This window comes from Typopeltis vanoorti, chromosome 14, assembly GCF_054136105.1.
Source record: "Typopeltis vanoorti isolate ZY-2024b chromosome 14, IOZ_Tvanoo_1.0, whole genome shotgun sequence".
In the NCBI taxonomy this organism is placed as follows: Eukaryota; Metazoa; Arthropoda; class Arachnida; order Uropygi; family Thelyphonidae; genus Typopeltis; species Typopeltis vanoorti.
This window is the reverse complement of record NC_143562.1, coordinates 86984984-87010742: the sequence shown is the minus strand read 5'-3', so window position 1 is coordinate 87010742 and position 25759 is coordinate 86984984. Positions and strand designations below refer to the sequence as shown.

Below are 25759 nucleotides of genomic sequence, written 5' to 3'. Positions count from 1 at the left end.
AACATACTCTTAGACAACTTATGTTAAAATTTAATATTCATTAACAGACTGCACCCAGTGTTAAGTGGCTACCAAATGTTTACTGAATTTTGCCCTAGACAGCAGTCAAGTTCTTGAATGAAAGCATGATCGACATGGCTATTAAAAAATAATTATCTAAAGAAGTGCATAGTTTACTACTTAAAAATAATTTGTATTACTCAAAGGCATTACATATAATGCAAGTTATAGATGATGAAGATCATCATCAATTCTTGACATGTATCCAGAGTGATGTGCAGATTAGCATGACAGTACGTTATTAAAAGCTTCCTATCAACAATTTTCTTCCAAATTGTTATTCATCATCTCTTCAATATTGTCAGATCTTATGTTCTGATCTGCTAAGGCATTATTAACTGAATCAATCCACCCAAATCTTGGTCTGGTATGCAAGAAATGTCAAGTTACTTTCTAATAACTTCATTTTTAATACGACTGTCACTGAATGCCATCTGTTCACTTTCCTTTATATATATATATATATATATATTTCCTTCAGAACACTAATATCAGTAGTGGCAAGACTTTGATTAACTGCTTTATTTCTAATCCACCTCTGCGATCCAAGTTAACCATTGGTTTGAACACTATCTTCTGCTGAGTGTTTTGGCTAAATTTGGCTATTTCATATAAATTTTTAACAAATGACTCTTGACTAAACAGCTTCTGTAGCTCAGTCAGTAATGATCATACCTTTGGTTGGAAACAGTGTGTAAAAACACCTAGGATGAAAAACCTTCATGAGTGCTTTTCATCTAAAGTTAAGTTGGCAGGGTTTCCCTCATGCAAGAAAAACATACTGGCCAGAGAATATGCAACTGTCAGACACTGCAGACTATGCAGATATGATTAAGTGCCCATTTAGGTTTCTACAGTTATTTCGTAACGACAAGCTCTCAAACCTAGGATGTAATGGGAAGATGACTCCTATACTAGCTTTGTTTATTTTATCATCACTATCATCATCAAATTCCTGATGTGTACCCTCAGAGGATGTACAGGATATTATGATCATACTGCATGAAAAATTACATTGTTACTAATTTTCGATCAGCAATTTTCCTTCAAATTAATCGGTTATCTGTCATGACTCCAATATCACCAGATCTTATATTTCTATCTACTCAGACATTTTTTACTGCATCAATTTACATATATCTTGGTTTTCCTCTGGGTCTTTTTCCTGCCAGTCTGGCAAAGAACAGTTTTGCTAATCTTTCCTCTCCCATTCTGTTTAGGTGACTGTAATCAAGCATATAAATCACTGATGTCATTCAATTTGGCACCGTCATAGTGCCATAGGTTAAGAGGCTGAGAATGGCTTGGAGGAGATCGATCTGCAGAAAAGATGTGGATAAGATTATGGTGAGAACTGCCAAGAGCACAGACATTTACAGTATATTTGGAGGAAGAGCTGGTTAACAAAAGGTCTCATATGTTGAAAGAATGATGAGGATTGTCTGGTATTCTGATTCTGGTTGGTAGGTTAACTATTTGTTGTAGATCATGACTGATACAAAATGACTGCTTCCCTTCCAAGTTGATCTGTGAAGGCACTAAAAGGAGTCTTCTATGGAGATAATCTCAGTTTGGGTAATTAGATATGAAATCAGCTTAGAGGGCAGCTCAAAATAAGGAGAGAGCCAATATATGAGAGCTATAAAGTGAAGTAAGAAAATTTTGAGCCAGAGCAGATTATAAGGTGGGGACTGCAGTTTAATAACTTTTGGCAAGAAATGTCTGATTTGACAACAGCACTTGTTCTTCCCTTTTATCAAAGGCATCATGAATGATGCAGTTAGAATGGATGAGATCAATTGTAGTCTTCAAAGTTGCCAGTTGGGGTTCAGGGAAACGAAAATGGGATTTTGATGTAAGTACGTGCCCACACACACATCATTAATTTTTGCACTGATGTCGCAGATGTTGGTGAAGTGGATGCGGAATTGCTTTTTATTGGATTAAATATTAATTATTTTTCCAAAAACTCTTGAACCTCTTGTTCCCTCTATTACATGTTGCCTAAAACATTTGTCCCTCAAGAATTCTAAAAATTCCATTCCGTTATTGCTACATGCATCTTCCTCTCCCCAATTTATACTGCTGCAGTTAAAATCTCCCATAACAATCATTCTTCTTGCACTTGACAAGCTCGACTGTCTAAACATCTCCTGGTCCCCTCTGTGTTCCTTGATCTGTAGCAACACCCAACTAAATATCCTGTCTTGCCCACCTCTACCTCATACCATATGCTTTCAAAACATTAGTGTCACCACCTTCCAAAGCCTCCACTCTTAGAGGACATAAGTTGTCACTTATCATAAGCAGTACTCCGCCACTACGCTTTCCCCTCCATTTCTGGCAAAAAATGCTGTACCCTGCTACTTCTCTTCCTGTTATTATATCCTCTTCTGTCAACCATGTCTCAGTGATCCCAATAATCTTTGGCCAGGCTGATGCTATCAGCACCAACAATTCCTCTCCTTTATTCCAGATACTCCTGGCATTAGTATAAAGCATAAAAATGCCACTGTTTCTAAACCCAGCATTATCCCCTCAACTCCACTGAGCTCAGCATTACCTGATGTCACCCCCTTCTCCCAAGTACCCATTCCCACAAGAAGCCACCCCTGCTACCATCTCCCCTGGAACACACCGACTCATTTAGAACAGCAATCTCTCCAGATGCCTATGACCATCCTCAATTCAAATGACATCCCAGAATGCATGAATTTTCTCAGATTATACCATCATGTTTGCATAGTTTAATAAGCCAAAACAGAACAGTTTTTTTGCCTACTATATCCATAGTCAGTTCTCTTTTTAAAGGCTATAAGTAGGTCAATTTTCAGTTATGTAGCATAAACCTTAGCAATCCTGTAAGCTGTCTAAGCAATCTAAGATAGTGAAAGAGGTACAGAATGATGGTTTGATGTAATACCAGATGTAAGACAGGAATGCATTTTATCTCCTCTGTTATTCATCACCTATATGGATTGCTTTATGAATTAAATTAAAAATTAATATATTTGAAAGGAAAGGAACATTATGGTTTTATAAAATTTACAGTATCCAGGATGGACACTATAAATTATCAACTCTGAAAATATATCTTGCTAGAATTAGACTTTATGATCTACTCCTGATTCTAATCCATGTGAGAAAAAACTCAGCATCCATTGATTTAGAGCAGGGGTCGGCAATCTTTTCAGACTCACAGGCCACATTCAACTTTTATTTTTAATAATCGTGCCAAGCGTGTAATTAAGAGAAAATAGTAAGTGAAAAAAATAGTTATCAATTTTTATTATATCAATCTTAAAAAAACACAGAAATATTTAAAGTACAAGATATGAAAAAAGCATGAAAATGAAACTCAATGAAAAATTATCACGTAAAAACAAAGTAATCTAGTTTATGCATCACAATATGTGTGCCTCCCTGCTTAATGTGACTTTTGTGATTGTTTTCCCTTAGACAAATTATCTATATCCACTTTATAACCTGAGGTGCAAAATTCAAATCAAAGCATGCAAATGTTCATCAGTCAGTCAAGAAGAAATTAATTTTTTCTAAAACTCATGGCAGAAAATTTTGTTCACAAATGTGCTTCCAAATGCAACTATCATCTTTGCAAAACTGATTAATCCTTCAAATTTTTTGATAAGAATCGATAAAATTTTTGGATATTTACTAACGAAAATGCGTTCTTTGACGTTTCATTTGTTACAAGTGCAAAACTTCCATCTGTAGTTGGTTTGGTATGTCATCAATGTCGACATTAAAAGGGTTCAAAAATAATCGCATTTCGATGCCATTTTTATGAAAAGCCACAAATCTTGTTGAAAGTTCCGTTTGTAAATCTTCAATAATACCAACAAAAGTTTCCTTTTGTGTTAGCCATCCAACTGTAGATGCAGACTTGCAATATATATAATGATGTAGATTTTCTTCCATGATATGTTTCTTCAACAGACATAGTTTGCTTTCAAAAGCTTTTATGTCAGAAAACAGTTCTGCTAGTAATACTGCTTCTTCTTCTGATCGCTTTGTACAAGTTCTGGCAGATAAACTAATATCTTGAAATAACATCTTCTTTTCTAGGCATATTTGTTCAATTACATCTAATAAACATGGTTTAATAAATTATTTTGAATTTGTACAAGGCCTTCCTTCTTTCACAACCAGTTCCAGTACAACATAACTAGCATGAACAACCCATTCATTATGAATACTTTGCTTCTTAAATATGTTTTGCTGAGCAGTCGCAAAGAAGCTTGTAATTTATTCATTTGATTTTTTTCTAAATTCACAGTTCAAATCCTTGTATTGGTTTTCATGTTCATTCTCATAATGACATCTGATATTATATTCTTTCATAACAGCAACACTTTTATGACAAAAAAGATAAATGGGCTTACCCATTTGAAATAAAGAAGTACTTGCTATTCCATTCATCATTAAACTTTCATCCTTCATCTGTAATTTAAAGTTTTCTTGAACCTATTTTTGAAATTATTTTTAACAAATATATATCCTCTGAAAATAATAGTTGATGTTATTGAATTATATTAAAAGAAGGACCAGGAAACAACTGCAAAAGTGAGCCAAAATCTCAGTTGTCGTCGAATGAAGTCGCCTTTGTTATCCCCATTCATGATGACTCATGCCAAGTTGCATGCCGATATCATGAAGTATAGGTATAAAATTATTTTCAATTTATTATTCATTATAAAATGTATTATTTAAATAATTCAACATACAGGCCACATGCCATATAAGTATGGTCAACCTTCTATGGGCTACCAAAAATGCACATTTGGGCCGCATGCAGCCTGCAGAACTCTGATTTAGAGGACAAACCACCACAGTACACAATAAGTTTATACTATAGCAAACTCACATGGAACAAAGAAATAGACTGGAGATGTCATAGCAGTGGCTTGCTATAGCGAACTTTCTTCATAACAATGATGCTATGGGATTTTTGGCCAGAACTTTTTAGTAATTTGTTATAGGGAGTGAGACGACTATTCATTTGCTATAGATGACTATTCATATGGGATTTTTGGCCAGAACTTTTTAGTAATTTGTTATAGGGAGTGAGATGACTATTCATTTGCTATAGAGATAGAAATTATCACATTTAGGATTACTGAAGAGGAAAAGATCAAGCATGTTTTGAAAGTGCTCAAGATAGTCTTGTACTAATTATATGTGTGAAATCATTGGTAATAGCAAATGCTTCATCACATTTAACTACTAGATTGGTGCAGTTGGAAAGAGGAAACCAGATAAAGTCGTGGATACTGAATTTTCCAAGGAATATAATTTCGTTGCTACTACTATAGTCAGACAGAATAAATAATTGAAAAAAAAAAAAAAATAGATAATGCTCAGGATGAATGATAGCACTAGGAGGGAGGGAGGAAGGGATCAAGAGAGAGAGAGAACAAATTAATATGATAGAATGAGGTGAAGAAGAAAAACATATCAAGAAATCCTAAGTTGGATACTTTCTGATATAAGAGTGAATTTATACACAAATGATTTTGAGATAAAAAGACTCAGAGGCTGTAAATTTAACTGGGAATAGTAAGATGAATAACATATCAAAGAAAACTGATGGTTGAGTTTCTGTGAAGAGAAGTAGGTGTGGTTTAGAAGACTGGAGATGGAAATAGGAGTCAATAATGCAGAATTATGACTACATATATTTGTAGTCATAATTCTGTGTTATTGAAAGTTTTGGAAGATTTACATTTCCCTCCCCATTCTTCGTGTGTAATTTATTGCATTGTTTCACTTTTCATAGTTGAAATTTGAAGAAAAGTGATATATGCACTAAATTTATTGCTTGCAGAATAAGTGGCAATTACTCACTACCTTATTTGGAAGAATTGTGAAAATAACCATTAGGTTCAATCTGATATACAACCCAGCAGCTCAAGATGTCTTATAATTATATAATATCTTAGTCTCCAATAAGCCAACTGATGTTACACTAGGTGAAAAATTTATCCACTACTTAGTGATTGCTAATTGCAAAGGCTTGTCCTTTGTTATGAAGGGATATGAATACCTCACTTTGATCCTGCCATCAGTAAGTTCACTCTTAGACAGTTTCCTCCAACTTAATGGTTTAATACCTGTGGATAGTGATGGTCTATATCACTGAGTACTACACTAAGGTATCAACATGAAGGCAAAGGATATGGCTACCACTAACTGACTGAACTTCACCTGCTTCAGATCACCTAAATACCAAAAGTTCCATTAATGCATTAAGCTTCTGAGGATTAGTTCCATGACATGGCAGAAGTTGTAACATCTTGCTTCATTTCCTCAAGAAGAAATATCTACCGTCCTTATTTTACATCCATGTTGATAGGTCTAGAGATGTGCTATACAGAATGAGCCAAGAATGAAAAACAAAATATTCCTAGATATACAGGATAAAAATCACAATGATGCTTTAAAGTTGACGCCAAATGTAAAAATTCATTCTGAACGTTGTCTATGTATGTAGGGGGCCATTATTTTTTTCTCCTTAATGCATTCTGTATGATGCATCTGCTACACTTATCATAATAACTGTAATGAATAATGCAACAAAGATAAATATACATAAGTCATATTAATTAAAATACTACTGGTAATATACCTCTGATGATTGTCAATTTTTACAATTAAGCCTGTTTATGAATTGATCAATATCTATATCAAGGGGTGCTTAAGGGTCAAAGTGTATAACTGAGAGGAGACCTCCACATAGCCTTTAAAGGGATGCAAAGAACAGACCACGGCTTCTGACCTAATGTCCAATCCTTACCTTCTCGTGGTGTACCCTGTCGGGTATCTACCTGGATACTGAACGAACGAGGATGGGCTGGCAATTTGGGATTTAGCCGACCAAATTGTATTCTTATTGGTTAAACCAAAATACAAAATGATGGTACAACATGACAAAATTTCATGCCGGCTGGGGCATCGCCCGGTTAAACAAGGCCCCCGTTGTTTTGATCAGGGAACCATGGCGAACAGCGAAAAGTCAGCTACTGGAACAAATCTGAAAACACACCCCAACTCAACATCACCAGAGTTAAAGATCGGTACTATCAACATAAGAAGCCTGAATGGCAAAGAAATGGAGCTAGCTGAGGAATTAAATAAATACCAGATCAACATAATAGGGGTGACTGAAACAAAAAAAGACCAAAACTGGTGAGATCTTTCTGAGCAATAAATATAAAATGTTATATTCAGGCAATGACATTCAAGGAAAAGAAGGAATAGGCATAGCATTCAACACAAAATACGAGGCTAATCTTCTTATATGGCAGGCAGTCTCAAGTAGAGTAATGTGGGCAAATAAGAGAAGTGGGAAATGGACAATGAGACTTATTTGTGCCTATAGTACCACACAAGGTTCTACTAAGGTAGAAGTGGAGGAATTTTCTGAGGCTTCAGAAAAAGCAACTGACACGATGAAATAAGAAAAATTGGTCCTTGTTGGGGATCTAAATAGCAGAGTAGAAAATGATTGTCAGACGTACAAAAATATTTTGGGAAATTTTGGAGAAAAGAGCAAAGCTAATAATAATGGCAAATACCTGTTGGATTTCTGCTCAGGACATGGATTGGTTATTACTAACACCATGTCCCAACATAAAAATATGCACAAATTCACATGGAGAGAAGAGGCAAGGAATAAGAAAAGTCTCATTGACTATATTATTGTTGATAGTGATGTTTTCTCCCTGGTGCAGGACACCAGAGTGTACAGAGGATTTGAAATTGGAAGTGATCACTATTTAGTCTTGAGCAGGATAAAATTGAATTTCATAATGAAAAGAACAACATGTAAGAAAGTTTTAAAGCGAATAAAAGTTGAGCATCTCTCAGATGTGAACTGTAGACTAAAATACACAAAGATTATTGAAGAAAAAATGAAAGAGTTTGAGAACAGGAATCAAACCTTGGAGATTCAGTGGCAAGCCTTGAAGAAAGGCCTGATTGATTCAGCTAGAGAGGCATGTAGTAAAATTGTCTTCAAGTATAGAAAAATTAGAACTCCATGGTGGACATAGGAAGTTAAAGAGGCAGTGAAGGAAAAAAAGAAAGCATATCAAAAGTTCCTGGCAAATAAGTAAGCTTGTGCTCTTAGAGAATACAGAGACAAATGTAAGAAAGCTAAACAGTGTGTAAAACTAGCTAAACAAAATTCATGGGAGGACTTCGGCAAAAACATAGAAAATAAATATCAAGAAGGTGGCAAAATATTCTGGAGGTTGTTGAAGAAGCGTAGGAATGGAGGATAGAGTACTGTAAAAGGAGTTAGAGATGATAAAGGTGACGTGAAAATGGGAGAAAAAGATATCCTTGAAGTATGGGGTAATTACTTTGAAAAACTGCTAAATGAAACAAGCAGTGATGAGAGCACAGTGATTAAAAACACTGACCAGGCATGCAGTCAGGAATACATATCCATACTTGAAGTAGAAAAAAGCCATCAAAGGCTTGAATGTGGAAAGGCAGCAGGTGTAGATGATATTCGACCAGAAATGCTGAAGTATCGTGGCATAAAAGTCTTACAGTGGCTGCACTGCATAGTTCAGAAGACCTGGACAGAGGGACGAATTCCCCATGATTGGAGTAGAGCTCTCATAGTACCCATATATAAAAAGGGGAATAAAACTGAATGTTAGAATTCCAGAGGCACATCCCTACTGAGTGTTCCTGGTAAGATATATGCAAGTATACTTGAGAAACGGTTGAGAAGAATTGTGGAAGAAAAGCTTGGTAAAGAACAAGCTGGATTCAGGTCAAATAGAGGCCGTCCGGATCAGATCTTCACTTTACAACAAATAGTGGAGAAAGCATGGGAATATAACAAAGATCTGTATTTAAGTTTAGTCGATTTGGAAAAGGCATATGACAAGGTGCCAAGAGAGAAGCTATTCAATACGCTACAGTTATATGGTGTCAATGGGGCATTATATCAAGCAATACTTAGTCTTTATTTGAGTTGTAAGTCAGCCGTTAAAATTAAATGAAGTACAGGAAGATGGATTAATGTTAAATCTGATGTGAGACAATGATGTAAATTATCTCCTCTGTTATTCATTATCTATATGGATCACATTATGAAGGAAAGTGATATTAAACCTGATATCAAAATTGGAGACGATAATGTCAGCTCTTTGCTTTATGCAGACGATGTTATACTTCTAAATAAATCCGCTACAATTCTCAAGGTTCTCTGATTAAATTGAATAACTGTTGTAATAGATATGGTATGAAGGTCAGCAATAAAAAGACAAAGACAATGAAAATAGGCAGAATCATTGAAAATGTCAACTGTGTTGTGAATGGAGAACCTGTGGAACAAGTAAAACATTTCAGCTACTTAGGCAAAATTTTTATTGAAGATGGTAAATTAAATATAGAAATAGACAACAGAATCAACATAGCTGGTATGGTAAGAAGTCAATTGAATAAATTCATATGGAATACGAGAGAAATTAGTCGGAACACTAAATTAGCTGTATACAAGACAGTGTTCAAACCAGTTTTAACTTATGGATCTGAGAGCTGGGTCAGAAGTAAAACACTTGACCAAAGACTAGAGACTGCAGATATGAGAGTCCTGAGAAAGATTATAGGCATGAACAGATGGCATCAATGGCAATATCATATTAAATATGAGGATATTAAGAAAGAACTTGACATTGTCAGCATCCAGGAATGCGTTAGCAGAGCTAATCCGAGGTGGTATGGTCACTTAAACAGAATGGGTGAGGAAAGATTAGCAAAACAAGTGTTCTTTGCCAGGTTGGCAGGAAAATCACCCAGAGGAAGACCAAGATATAGGTGGATTGATACAGTACAAAGTGCCTTAGATGACAGAAATATAAGCTCTGATAATGTTGGAGTCTTGACAAGTATCAGACTGATTATAGGAAAATTGTAGATAGGAAGTTCGTAATGATGTAAATTTTTCATGTAGTACTATCATATGCTGTGCAACCCCATGAGGGTGCATGGCAGGAATTTGATGACGATGATGATGAATTGATCAAGTTTTTTGTTTCTTTCCCATGCATTCTTGTAATCATTTCGTACTGAAAGGATACAGTACATTCTTTTTCACTATCTAAAATAATACTTCATAACACTTCAACCTTAGTATCACCTTTGGGTCTGGCTCCCACTGACGAGACCTCAATAAAGGTCGAAATTGGTCTGGGTAGTGACCCTTCCCATAATGCATAGCATTATACATACCTGTAAAGACATGTGCTTTGCATTATGGATACTAAGGCAAGGGAGGTGAAGTCATTAGCTTCAATACACGAGTTGCCCCAGTCCTGAAAATAGTTCAGGTGAAAACAAAGTTTTCACCTGAACTATTTTCAGGACTGGGGCTACTTTCAGGACTGGGGCACTTGGATAAAGGATTAAACCAAGTATATAATTTCTTGGTATCTTTAATTTATAATATTTCATAACAAATCAATACATTTTAAAGACAAAATATTTAGTTCATAACTAAAATAAATTTGGTCCTATTTAATGCTGTGAATAATTAATGCTTTAATTAATTCAAGACTAATGGTATTTAAAAATTGAAAAAATATGTTATGGTCAGCACCTACAATAAATGCAAACATTTTAAAAATGCAGCTAATGATTGATTTTTTTTAATATCAACAATTGTTTTATTATTGAAGAATTAATGAAAGAATGAATAAAGAATTCAAACATACAGTATGTATGTAATAACTCCAACACTCCACATGTCTGTGGCTAAACACACTGGTTCATAATTTACAATTTCTGGTGCTGTAAAATGAAATGAATATTTTATTAATAAAGTGTAAACAATTTCAAATAAAATTACTATGCTCAAATGAATTTATCATAGTTAAAATTAGTAAAGTTTTTCACTAATTACTTAAGTATAATAAATAGAATAAATAAGTATATATTCTTTCATTTGAACATAGTAATTTCATCTAAATAATAACATTTAATTAGAAGAAATTACAATGCTCAAAACAATTAAACAAACAAATAATTTCCTTAAATTCAATTATAATAAATTAATAAGATGAATTCTTAATTCATCTTGAAAAGGACATTATAATGAAACTTAAGTTAAAATTAAAGGTATTTAATTTAGGTATAATATACTTGAACAGCATACCTTCTTCAAGTGTCAGAAATAAAGTATAAAAATTACAAAAGTACAAATGATACAAATATTGTTTTCAAAAAAGCAATTATTTAACAATGTTAATAGTTTATTACTTAAAAAAGTAATTTGACACTGCTCAGGCATTACAGATAATGTTAAGCTGTGGAAACAGAAATGAACTGTAAGAAAAAACTAATGTTTCACTAGGCATCCTTTGTTATGAAGTTCTTACTATTGAGGTCCTCCAAATTTTTTATTATTATTCACCCTATAGTACACTAGTACTGTGGAGGAAGAAGGTTGAACAAAAAGAAAAATCTTGTTAATATGACATTTAAAAACTTGTAGATAGTATATCATATGAAATGAAGGAAGGGTGTTACAAAAAAGATCGTTTCAACTCTATGAATATAGATTGGAGCAGTGAATGAGTAGCTGACTGCAAACAGATTTAGAAAGAGAGGAGATGACCTTATAAGTTGAATAGTAACCATCAAAATAACTATAAGAATGATGTTCAATGGTTGTAGAGACAGTGATTTATAAAAGTTGAGTTACAAGGACAGAATAATCCATGGAATGAGAGAGAAAATGAACATTATCTTATGCAAAGTACAGAGTTAAAAAGTTTATCAAAATCATTACTGAAGAATCAATGAAAATTTGAAAATCAGTGTTATAAATAAAAGATGGAAACAAGGTGAAACTATATTATTACCACAGATATGAGGATTAAAAAAAAAATCAAAAAAATCAGGAGAGTGAACAATGGCATTAATAGCAAAATCATTAAGATATTAGGAATGAACTTGACATTGTTAGATTTGATTAGTGTGAGAGCAGAGCTAGTCTCAGATGGTATAGTCACTTAAACAGAATGGGAGAAGAATAGCAAAGCAACTGTTTGATGCTGGTACAAAAAAAAAAACCGCTACAGAGTTAGACCAAGATCTAAAAATATTAATTCAGCAGTTAGAAGTGGTTTTGAAGATCAAAATTTAAGAGCTGATAATACTGGAATCCTGACAGACTAATTTGGAAGAAAACTGCTAGGAAGTTAATACTAATGTAAACTCAATTGTGTAGTACTATCATAGTATCCTGTACATTTCCTGATGATAGTGCAGGAGATGATGAATGTTATAGTCGTTGGAAAATGCAGTATGAGAAAGGTTGTTCCAGAGAACAACAATAAATGGAATTAAAGAATATGACAAGTTTGTTCTTTACTTCTGAAGGTGAACTATGTATAGATGTCGACCAGAAACTGCCTATATAAGCAGATGCTTACAATAAAATGGAGAAATAGCTTCTGGTTAAATGGAACAATGACAATGAAATACATGTAGAAAAGACAAAGAAGAGACAGAATATTCTATGACAAAGTAACTGGAGTAAGTCTTGGAATGACAGAAGTTATCTATGCAGTTATCAATGTCTTATTCTGGATAGCATCAAGCATTTTAGGGGGCTTTTTGATGAACCATCCCATATATGAGAATAGTATCCTAAGGTTGAGTATTGGAATTTATATAGTTTGTAATTATAATGGTGAGAAGCAATGTCTCGAGAAAACAAAGACTGTTTTTTTTTTTTGTTTTTTTTTATGGCTGAGAAACTTATGATGTGATAGTTATGTGCAGTAAAAGACAGAAGTGTAAATCAGACTAAAAAGAGAAATTGTATCAAATCAACATTATAGATCAACATCATTATAGTTAAATGAGATTTTTCGCATTAGAAGACATGATTGTGTTTACTGAAATTCACAAGGTTGTCCGCATCTTACTAGAGAATGGAATGAAGATCAGTGTTTAAGGCATTGTTCATAGAAGATATTAAAGACTTCAATGAGGAAGAGGAAAATGAGTATACAGTAATTACCAAACCTATGAATAGGATTTGAAATTAGTGAGAGAAGATCATTAATGTAAAGGAGGAAAAGCATGAGCAGTGGATAAGTAAGATACAGAGCATTACATACTTCAGAACTGGCAAACAATTTTGAGGAAACTGATGACTCAATTATAAAGGGCTGAAGGCAGATTATAACATGGTAACTTGTTACGTAAGTCTCTATCACATACCTAATCAAATGGCTTGAAAATGTCATTAGCAACCACAACTTTCACCAAACCTCTCCATGGTTTACACCCAACGGTGATAAGAGTGAGTGATCTGCTGTGATATGAGAGTGGCATAATCAAGATTGGTATCTGCTAATTAACTGGTGGAACTTAAGATAACAAAGAAATTGGCTGTTGGTGATCTAGTCTGCATTTTCAAGAGAATTAAGAAAATGACAATGGGAAGATAGTTTAATGGCTGACTTCCTTTTTTGGGGGAATGTATCAAATATAGATTTACTTCCATGTGGTCAGGTAAATACTAGATGAATACGGAAGTTTGTGCATATGATATAGGATGGGTGTTAATTGTGAAGCACAAAATTTGAGCACAATTTGGTTAATAAAAAGATACTCTTTGGAACTTTTGGTAGAGAACCTTTAAAGCAAATTTGAGAAAATGCTAAGAATTGTGGGGAAAAAAACTTTTAGTAAAACAAATTTCATTCAAGCCAAATATGAGTTATGAGGATCAGGTTGTTAATTCAAAATAAATGGTTACAAAAGCATGAGAACAGAATGGTCATGGTAAGGAAAGCAAAATCAGATTATAAGAAGAATCTAGCCGAGCAGGCCAAAGGAAATCACAAAGAGTTCTTTCATTACGTGGCAAGTAAGAGGAAGAATGACTGTGGAAGATTGGCCTTTATGAGTGCTGATGGTGACAGAAGCAGATAAAATAGTAGAGTTATTGAGTGACTAATTTGCAAGGGAATATCATCTAAGTGAGATTACTGCTGTAACATGAGTGACTGAGACTGTGAGAACAGAGATAGATGAATTATAGGTTCTTAAGATATTGCAGAACGTCAATGCAAATACAGATATGGGATTAGATGGGATATCAGCTCTCGTTTTGCTAGAATGTGCAATGGAACTGACAATGCCTCTGACTAAGAACTTTAAGTCTCAGCTTTGGTAGACTTCCAAAGGAATGGAAGGAGGGCAAAATAATTCCCTTGCATAAGGAAGGTTCTAAGACTGCAGTAGAAAATTATAGACCAATCAGTATCTCAGGTGGTGGTAAACATAGTACAAAAATTCGTCAAAAAGAGAATTCAAGAATGGGTAGATAAAACTATGCTACTGTATGAACATGGTTTTGTGAAGGATCGGGCATGCCTTAGTAATCTGCTAACTTTTTATAATAGATTAACAACTGAGGTGGATAAAGGAAATGGCTACATGATGATTCTGCTGGATTTTGCAAAGGCATTTGACAGAATACCACATGGAACTCTGTTATGCAAATTAGAACAAAAGAGGATGGATATGACACTAGTTACGTGGATAAGAGGATGGCTGCTGGACAGATATCAGAAAGTAGTATAATATGAAGAAGCAGAATCTAGGCGAAAACAGGTGACTAGTGGTGTGCCACAAGGTTCAGTGCTGGAACCACTACTGTTTAATTTGCATATAAATGATATAGGAAATAACCTGAAAGGAAATATTCAGTTGTTTGCTGATGATGCAAAATTAGGTACAGTAATAGTTAATTAAGGCGATGTGGAGAGCTTGCAGGACAATTTAAAAGGCTATCTATATTTGCAAAGATAATGGATATCAGTTTAATGTGGAAAAATGTACCATTATGCATTTTGGGATAAACAGATTACAGGCTGAGTACGACAGTGTGGAACTGAACTCCAGGAAACAGATAAAGTGAGAGATTTAGGGATGACAGCAAACAGAGAGTTAAGGTTTAGAGGAAATATTGCTTAGGTTGCTAAAGTAGCCCATAAGATTACTTGGCTATTGAAAAACACACTAACAAGTAGAGATAAGGAAGTTATTCTACTTTATAAGGTCTTGATACATCCACATCTGAATTACTGTGCTCAGGTCTAGTCTCCTGGGTTTCTTGGGGGATGAGGATGTGGTAGAGAAGATTCAGAGAGTGACGAAGATGGTGAGTGGTCTGTGGAATGTTCCTTATGAGGACAGATTGAGGGTGTGCAGATTGCAGAAGTTGGTTTATAGGAGAAAAAGAAGGATACAACAGAAACATTTAAGCTGCTTAAAGAGTTTTATAGGATGCAGTGCAAATGTTTAAGCACTTGGCTAGAAGGACCAAAACAAGAGGTTGTTCCTGGAAGTTGAATAAAGGGGTGATTAGTAAGGATGGGAGGACTAGTTTTTTTTTTGGTGGGAGAGTTGTGAATGAGTGGAATGGGTTGCCAGAGTCAGTTATGAGTGCACTGTCTGTTAATGGGTTCATGGAGAGATATGAGAGATTGTATGGATAGTTTGGAGGTGCCTATACAATAATAATAATACAACAATAAGCAATCAGAACTGAAGATAGTACAGAAAGATACTTCGATATAAAATCATTTCTCAGACAAGAATGCATGCTACCTCCTGTTATTCATCATCTATATGGAAAACGTTATAAAGGAAAGAGATATTAAATTTAATATCAAAACAGGAGATACTTGACTGAGCTCTTCATTTTATATAGGTGATATTATTATTATCATATGACCTCCATGGAATCAGACTCACACTAATGTTTATCCAAAGCATGATTGGATAAGCACATAATACTTATCCAATCATGCTTTAAACTGATTCAATGTGTCTATATTCCCAGTGCACACTCAGGCAATGCATTCCACTCACTAAAAACTCCCTATGCAGGACATGGAGAGTTGTTAGTGAGTTAAACCTTTATACAGTTTCCAGTGATGGCCTCTTGTTCTACTCCATCTCCCATTCTATGAAAAATTTCTTCCATGTCAACCTGAAAACAATTCCTGAGAAACAACATTCTCTCAATCTGTTTTCTTACTCAACATTCCAAAGAACACTAACCACCTTTGTGAATCTTCTCTGGACCATTTTCCCAACATATCCACACTATGAAAACCCAGCGATCAAATCTGTGCACAATAATTCATGAGGTCTGATCAAGGCTTCGCTACCATTATCTGATGTGGTGTCTTCACAACTTGTGAAGTGGCCCCTGAATTTCAGGTACTTGTTCACCACCACTCCCAGATCTCTCATCTCCACTACTTCTTTTAAAGTTTCCCCACCAAGTGTATACTTTGCATCCCATCTTGTAATACCTCCAAAGTACCTTCTTTTTCCAGATTTCATGTTTAAGCTCCTCATTCATCCATTTTACACCTACCATATTCAGCCTTTTGGCCTTCAAAATACATTCACAATTGATGTTATTATGTATTTCTTTGTCAGTTCCCAAGCATCATTTATTTCCTTACTGTTCAACTCCTCATTCCATGCTATAGCTCTAAGCTGTCTCCTAAGCTTGTCATAATCACCAGCCTTGTACTGCCACACATATCCTTTCCTCACAGAAGTTTGCATATGGCTTGCCACAACCCAGATGATCACTTCATGATCACATGCACCAACTGGAGGAAAGTGTAAAATCCCACTTACAATTACATCCTCTATGAAATGATCAGATCTAAAACTCTCGACCCTTGTGTGCCCTCCTTTACGTGCTGCCTGAGATAGTTATCTCTCAAGAACTTGAAAAATTCATTTTACTTATTCCCAAATCTCTTCATTCCAATCTATACCACCATAATTGAAATCACCCATAATAATTCCACTTCCTTTGTTCACTACTCCAAGTTGTTTATACATTTCTTCATCACCAACCTCCACATTCCCTAGTCTATAGCAACATCCAACTAAATATGTCTTCATATCAACCTCCACTTTACAACACGCTGCCTCATAACCATTGCCACTATTTCCCTCTTTCATGTTTACTTTATGTGGACATAATTCTCCTGCTATCATCAGCAGGGAATTATGTCCTTTTTATCCTCACAAAGAATATTGCATCCTTCCATTTTTATTCCTGTTTAGATATCATCTTCATTCAACCATGTCTCACTTATTCCTTATTATTTGGGGCGAATGAACTCAATCAGTGAAACCATTTCATCTCCGTTATTTCTGATACTTCTGGCATTTCTAAACAAACACAGTAATTCATTTTTAGCCACTTGTCCTATCCTAGCCACTTGTTGGTTATGATTTTTCTACCACCCATGCCCAATCACCTTTATCACCATTTATCACATATATTCTGCTTAGTCTCAACTTCCCCGCCCACATCACAATATACTCCATCTTCATACACACACATTCACTGCCACTTTCAGCATCCACTCTCCCAAGATACTCCTATATTATACTCCTAAACAAATATGGTACAAGCCTTCAGATTCTTCTGAAATTGAACAATTTTTATAGCAATTTATAGACATTTATGTATACTTACCTATCCTAGCCACTTGTTGGTTATGATTTTTCTACCACCCATGCCCAATCACCTTTATCACATATTCTGCTCAGTCTCAACTTCCCCGCCCATATCGCAATATACTCCATCTTCATACACACATTCACTGCCACTTTCAGCATCCACTCTCCCAAGATACTCCTAAACAAATATGGTACAAGCCTTCAGACTCTCCTGAAATTGAACAATTGTTATAGCAATTTATAAACATTTACGTATACTGTGGAGTTAATTGCCTTAGAATACTGAATTGCAAAATGTGACAAATATTGTAGAACTAACAAATAAGATTAATGCAAAGAAAACTGTCGCCCAGGAAAATTGCTGACAGTAATAATATAAACTTAATCATGTAATATTATCACAGTATGTTTTGTATCACTGACTGATTATAAATTTTCCAATTACTTTCAGTGGTGCAATCCAAGGCTCACAAGCAAACTTTTATTCTGAGTAGTATGTACACTTTATCTACACTAATGCCAGGAGCATTAAGAACAAGTACAAAAGAACAAAGTATGCAAAGTATGTCGAGTGCAGACTCTGGTTAACAAGAGAAAGATGGCTGATATGATAGAGGTCTATAAACTTTCGAATGGGTGTTATAGGATATCGTCTGATGAAATTTTTCGTTATCTGAAAGGTGGCGAGAGAACACAGGGGCATCCATGAAAGTTAAGTTTGTTCACAGTCAAGAAAGAGATAAGAGCTAGGTTTTTCTCCCAGAGAGCAGTGAGTGAGTGAGTGGAATAATTTGCCCTTAGGGCTAGTGAGCGCATCTTCCATAATAATATGGAATTTTTTTTTTTTTTTTTTTCCCCCACTTGGCTATGCTACTAATTATATATTGAGTTTTATCCTTTATCCAAATGTTAGCAAACAAAGTTTGCACCTGAAGTACTTTCAGGACTGGGGAAACTCGTGGCAAAGGTGGTATAAGTTCTCATCACTTGCCTCAGTAGCTCCCATAATGCAAAGCACATCTCCTTGCAGACATGTATAATGCTATGCATTAAGGGAAGGGGCATTACCCAGACCGGTTTCGACCTCTATTGAGGTCGAATCAGTGGGAGCCAGACCCAGAGGTGGTGATAATAAGGTGAAAGTAATGGAGAAGTCATTTACCTATACGAGTTGCCAAAGGGTGTTGCACCCTATTATTAAAATTCTCTGGATTAGAGATAATTTTTTCCCCCACTTGGCTATGCTACTAATTGGGTTTTACCCTTTATCCAAGTGTTAGCAAACAAAGTTTGCACCTGATATAATAATAATAATAATTATCTGAGACAGCATGTAATGGAATATAATATGGGTTTGAGAGTACTCGATCTAGTAATTGCATCTGAGAATTTGTCTATAACGAATATGACCACGTTGCCACCAACTGGTGAGAGTGATCATATGGTCTTGACCTGGAAGGTAGCTAAATGTGTGGAATTTTCAGTTAAGACAGGGTACATTGTGGAATTACTGGGCTGGTAAGTATGACAAGATTAGGAGATTGCTTATCAGTGCCATGGCATATAAAACTGCAAGGGCTGGATGTTGATAGGGCATGGGAGGTGGTAAAGGAGTGTTTTAAGGAGAGGTAATAGCTGACTGCATACCTGGACTCAGGATAGTAAATAAAGCGGGAATTAAATGGATGAATAACACCATTAAGCTGGAGCTGCAAAAAAAGAAACAATTGTGGAAGGAATTTAAGGAGAAAGGTGAACTGCTGGCACACGAACAGTACAAGACACAAGAGTAACTAGTGTGGTAAGAAAAGCAAAAGCAGATTATGAAAGGAAGTTAGCAATGCAGGCTAAAGAGAATCCCAAACAGTTCTTTCGACATGCTGCAAGTAAAAGAAAAAATGCATATGGCAGGATGATTTTAGGGAATGCTGATGGTGGGAAGGTAACAGAATCAGTCAAAATAGTAGAATTACTAAGTGAACACTTTGCAAGAGTATATCATCCATGCGGTGATGTTGCAGGAATGAGGGAACCAATGCTTATATGGGAACTAAGGTGAATAGCATATTACAGAACCTTAATGTGTATACATCTGTGGGATTGGATGGTATACCAACAAGTCTTATGTGAAGTGGCAAAGAAATTGTCAGTGCCCCTGACCATATTGTTTAATCTAAGTTTCAGTTCTGGGTTAGTCCCGAGGGACTGGAAAGAGAGGAAAATAGTTCCATTGCATAAAGGACTGGATGTAGCAAATTACCGACTGATCAGCATATCAGGAGTCTTTATCGAAGTATTGGAGAAGTTGGTCAAGAGCAAAATACAGGAATGGACAGATGAAAGTGGGATGCTGTATGGAAGTGGCAGCATGGTTTTGTGAAGGGTAGATCATGCCTCAGTAACTTGCCCACGTTTTATAATACAATGGCTGAATTGAATAACGGTAATAGGTCTACTGCTGGACTTTTCAAAGGCCTTTGACAGGATTGATAAGCCATTGGTTCCCTCAGGCCTTTGATACTACATGGAATCCTAATCAGTAAACTGCAGCATATAGGGATGGATATAAGGTTGGTGAGATGGAGAAACATCAGAGTAGTTTATTCAGGAGTAGATTATTCTTGGACCATTGCTATTTAATTTGTTCATTAATGATATAGGAAAGGATCTGAGAGGAACTGTTCAGTTATTTGCCGATGATGCAAAGTTGGGTAGGGCAATAGTTAATGCACATGATGTCAAAATTTTGCAAGATGATTTGGATAGATTTACAGACTGGACTAAGGAAAATGGATGTCGGTTTAATGTGGCAAAGTGTAAGGTTATGCATTTTGGAGTGAAAAGATTATCAGCAGTATACCACATTGGCGGAACCATACTCCAGGAAATTGACAAAGCCAGAGACTTGGGAGCATTAGTGGATAGGGAGTTAAAAGTTTAGGGGGCACATAGCAAAAGTGGCTAAAGCAGCTCATCAGATCACTTGGTTACTGAAAAATACCTTGACAAGCAGAGATAACGTTATTGTTCCTCTTTATCGAGCCTTGATAAGACCCCCATTTTGAGTACTGTGCACCAATCTGGGTGCCAGGGTTTCGTGGTGATGGGGAGGAGGTAGAGAGGATCCAGAGGTGAGTGACCAAGATGGTAACAGGTCTATGGAATGAACCTTACAAAAACAGGTTGAAGATTTGTGGATTACAGAAACTGGTTGATAGGTGGAAAAGGTGTGATATGATTGAGACATTCAAATTACTGAGGGGGTTTTTACAATATTAATTCAGAGGAAATTTTTCAGAACAGGTGTGGCAGTGGGAGAACTAGGGGCCATCCATGGAAACTGGGTAAGAATGTCGTTAGCAATGGTGTTAGAACCAGGTTTTTTTACTTGGAGATTGATGAATGAGTGGAATAAGCTGCCAGTCTGTTGTGGGTACTGTGCAAATGCTGAATTGTTCTTGATGATTAGGGCCTCCCTTGATGAATCTAAGGACTCCTTGGAGTTGCCTGTAATAATAATAATAATAGTATAGTTGTTTTTTAGTGACCAATCACTGTAAACATTACTTGGCACTTAGATGGGAGTTATGGTGATGATCTTCTTTCAGATCTGCCAGCATAGCACTTGCTTGTACATGGTTACTGTACTGAGTGTGCTAATTAAAAAAAAAAAAAAAAGTCTCACTGCATTCACAAGTGAACAATTTTAGGGAATGAATTTTGATGGAACTTGCTAGAAAATATACTGTAGAGAATTTTTGAACTTCAATGATTCTGCTCTTAAAATACACTATTGCTATTGTGACTTCACCTTTTTAGTAGTTTGTAATAGCATTTATTTCATTGTAATACATTTAATGTACTCATGGAAAAAAGTATGTTCATAATTTTATTAATTTTTAAAAAATTCTCAGAGAAATCATACATACCAACAAATTCTGGTGTTCCCCTCATTTCTCTTATTTCACTGTTTTCAAGTATCTTTTGAGAGAGGCCAAAATCTATAAGTTTCACATGTTGTGAAGCTCGGGTCAAAAGAAGAACATTTTCCGGCTAACAAATAAAATTAGTCACGATGAAAACACCTGAAATTGCAGTGTGTGTGTGTGTGTGTGTGTGTGTCTGTGTGTGTGTGTGTATATGCAATATACATAAAGTATGATAGAAACTTTATTTCATTATATTTGTAAAATAAAAGCAATGGTCCTTAATCTCATATATAAAGTTCATGTGAATTAGATTGTTTGTCTGGTATACAAATTTGCACGAATGAAACTGCCACTACAAAATTTTGCATGGATTTCCCAAGCAATTTTTGACTTCAATCATGTGAACTTTGCCCTAGAAGGTAAGGTTTTTTTTATTTTACTTTATTTTTATTTATTTATTTTTTTTTTTTGTTTGTTTGTAGTTGTTGATTGACAAAGTAATTTTTTTAAGTTAACTTGTAAGGTTCAATCAGAAAACTGAAAAGAAGAATCACTTACTGTATGGCAATTTCTTTTGAGGTTTTCTAAATCTTCTAAAGAAAAAGCAGATAGATATCTGATGTTTTTTTCATTAAATTTATAGAGAAAAAACTTTGAATTCAGGTTTTAATAAAAAAAAAATGTTTAGATACACTATCTGAAATGTTATTGTGAAATGAAGAAAGGAAAAAATAACCGAGAAGTGTTGGATTTGAAAACCTTATCAAGGATCAAGCAATGGTATTTGTAGGTTTTGCAAACACAACTCTGTGTACCCCATATATAAAAGTTTGCATTTCTGATTACTAGAATGTATTCTGAACACACAACAATTCAAAACTGCATGTGGAAAAATACATCTATACATTCAATTTTAATTTATAATGCATTTGAAGTCAATGGCTCCTATTAGATATAACTGGAGAATAGCACTGTTTTTACAGAAAGATTCCTTTGTACAGATGATGACAAATGATACCATATTCAAAACTTGATGATTATGGAAAACAATTATTTTCAAACCTTCATAACTGAATCGTTTTACCAAATCGCTTGTCTGGGAAAGAGAACTGGGTTCAAATCCTCTAAGTGATGGAAATAATTTCTAAGCTTTTTGGGGAAGGGGTCAGTAAAAATGCCAAATATGATATTTTTGACAAAATGTCATATTTTGTCCTAGAGAAAAAAAAATGAAAACATTTTTTTTCTACTAGGAGCTGAGGTTTTACCTTTTGGCCAGATAAACCAATTTATCTGGCCAAAATTACATTCTGAAAGCAAAGAAACTTGAAGGTAACAGGAGTGGACAGAAGAAGAAAGGAAATGATAAGAGAATTAGACCTTTGAAAAGGCTTTTCATAGATTACTGCATAAGTTGATAATCCATAGTTTAGATCAATAAGATGACCTAAGTATGTATATGAAGAGACTCTTTCCAAGAAATTGTTTTCTATTATTAATGTTTTTTGGTGTCACAAAATGATTAAACATGATTTTAGTTTTTTCTCTGTTTATCTTTAGACTGCTTGCATGATATAGATCTTCTATCATTATATTAAGGTCTTCTGGAGTGTTTGCAAAAATTTTGATATTATCTGCATATCTTACGTGTGTTAGGTTTCTGTTATTAATTTTTATACCAAGGTTCGTCCAGTTTATATTATTACATATTTCTTGAAGGACTGCTGTAAAGATTTTGGATGATAGAGAGTCTCCTTGTCGGACACCTTTTTCAATTGATATTTTATTGCTACTCGAGTGAAATTGGATTGTTGCAGCGAGATATATAGCCTGAAAGAGGTCCATATATTCTCCAGGAACTCACTGATTCTGGAGTGCTTTGATTATTGCATTAATTTTGATAGAATCAAATGCTTTTTCATAATCAATGAAGGCTAAACAGAGAGGCAATTAGTTTAATTCTGCTTTTTCTATTATTTGTTTTACTACATGAATATGATCAATTGTGTTAAAGCCTTTACGGAATCCTACTTGTTCTATTGGTTGATTTGAGTCTAGAAGATGTGTTAACCTGTTTGTTATTACTTTTGTGAGCATTTTGTACAGATTAGGAAGAATACTAATTGGTCTATAGTGCTTTACTTCATCTTTGTCCCCTTTTTTAAATAAAGTATCAGAGTAGCATTTTTCTAATTTTTTGGTATCTTCTCTTCTTCTAGGCATAGATTTAGTAAGTTTGTGACATGGTGAATTATATTATTTCCATCATCTTCAAAGTCATGCCATGTAGCCTAATCTCAGTCTGTTATTTGTCAAGACTCCAACATTATCAGATCTTATATTTCTATTGTCTAAAGCACTTTGTACCGTATCAACCCACCTATATCTTGGTCTTCCTATGGGTTGTTTTCCTGCCAACCTGGCAGAGAACACTTGTTTTGCTAATCTTTCCTCGCCCATTCTGTTTAACTAACCATACCACCTGAGATTAGCTCTGCTAATGCATTCCTGGATGCTGAAAATGTCGAGTTCTTTCCTAATATTCTCGTTTTTAATATAATATTGCCATTGATGACATTTGTTCACGCCTCTAATCTTCCTCAGGACTCTCATATCTGTGGTCTCTAGTCTTTGGTCAAGCGTTTTACTTCTGACCCAGTTCTCAGATCCATAAGTTAAAACTGGTTTCAACACTGTCTTGTAAACAGCTAATTTAGCGTTCCAACTAATTTCTCTCTTATTCCATATGAATTTATTCAATTGACTTCCTACCATACCAGCTTTCTTGATTCTGTTGTCTATTTTCATAATTAATTTACCATCTTCACTAAAAATTTTGCCTAAGTAGCTGAAAGGTTTTACTTGTTCCACAGGTTCTCAGTTCACAACACAGTTGACATTTTCAACGATGCTGCTTATTTTCATTGTCTTTGTCTTTTTATTGCAGGCCTTAATACCATATCTATTACAACAGTTATTCAATTTAGTCAGGGAATCTTGCAGACTTGTAACAGATTTATTTGGAAGTATAACATCGTCCGCATAAATCAAAGAGCTGACATCATCATCTCTAATTTTGACATCATGTTTAATACCACTTTCCTTCATAATGTGATTCATATAGATAATGGATAACAGTGGGGATAATGTACATCCTTGTCTCACACCAGATTTAACATTAAACCATCTTCCTGTACTTTCTTTGTTTCTAACAGCTGACTTACAACTCAAATAAAGAACAAAGTATTGCTTGACATAATGCCCCATTGACACCATATAACTGTACCGTCTTGAATAGCTTTGCTCTTGGCACCTTTTCATATGACTTTTCATCTTTTCTCTCAAGTTTTATAACAGGGTGACGGCTGAACTGGATAAGGGAAATGGGTTTACAGTGATACTGCTGGACCTGGCAAAGGCGTTTGACAGGATACCACATGGAATTCTAATCCGTAAACTACAACATATGGGAATGGATATAGGGTTGGTGAGATGGATAGCTGGGTGGTTGATGGAGAGATATCAAAGAGTAGTTTATTCAGGAGTAGAGTCCAAAAAACGGCCTGTGACTAGTGGTGTGCCACAGGTTTCTGTTCTTGGACCACTGCTGTTTAATCTGTTCATTAACGATATAGGGAAGGGTCTAAGTGGGACAGTTCATTTGTTCGCTGATGATGCAAAGTTGGGTAGGAAGATAGTGAATGCAGAAGATGTCAAAGTCTTGCAAGATGACTTAGATAGATTGGAGTTCTGGACTAAGGAGAATGGATGTCAATTTAATGTGACAAAATGTAAGGTTATGCATTTCAGAGTGAAAAGATTAGCAGCAGTATACCACATTGGTGGAACTGTACTCCAAGAGATTGATGAGGCCAGGGACTTGGGAGTGTTGGTGGATAGGGAGATGAAGTTTAGGGGGCACATTGCGAAAGTAGCTAAATCAGCTCATCAACTCACTTGGTTGTTGAAAAATACCTTGACGAGCAGAGAAAAACAAGTTATTGTACCTCTGTACCGAGCCCTGATAAGACCTCATCTCGACTACTGTGCCCAGATTTGGTCACCTCGGTTCCTTCTTGATGGGGAGGAGGTTGAGAGGATCCAGAGGCGAGTGACTAAGATGATAGCAGGTCTATGGAATGCACCATATGAGAACAGGTTGAAGATTTGTGGGTTACAGAAACTAGTTGATAGGCGAAAAAGGGGAGATA

The 25759-nt window shown here is 35.3% G+C and overlaps 1 protein-coding gene across 1 annotated transcript in view; it reads right to left on the bottom strand.

Moving 5' to 3' along the window:
- Positions 1-25759, bottom strand: part of LOC150099731 (death-associated protein kinase 1-like) — a 504639-nt gene that overhangs the window by 460445 nt on the left and 18435 nt on the right. The window contains exons 4-5 of the mRNA XM_090403485.1: positions 21549-21672; positions 10812-10887 (exon numbers count right to left, since the gene is read on the bottom strand). Coding sequence (XP_090259611.1) covers positions 10812-10887; positions 21549-21672 — 200 coding nt within the window. The remainder of the gene's footprint in view (positions 1-10811; positions 10888-21548; positions 21673-25759) is intronic.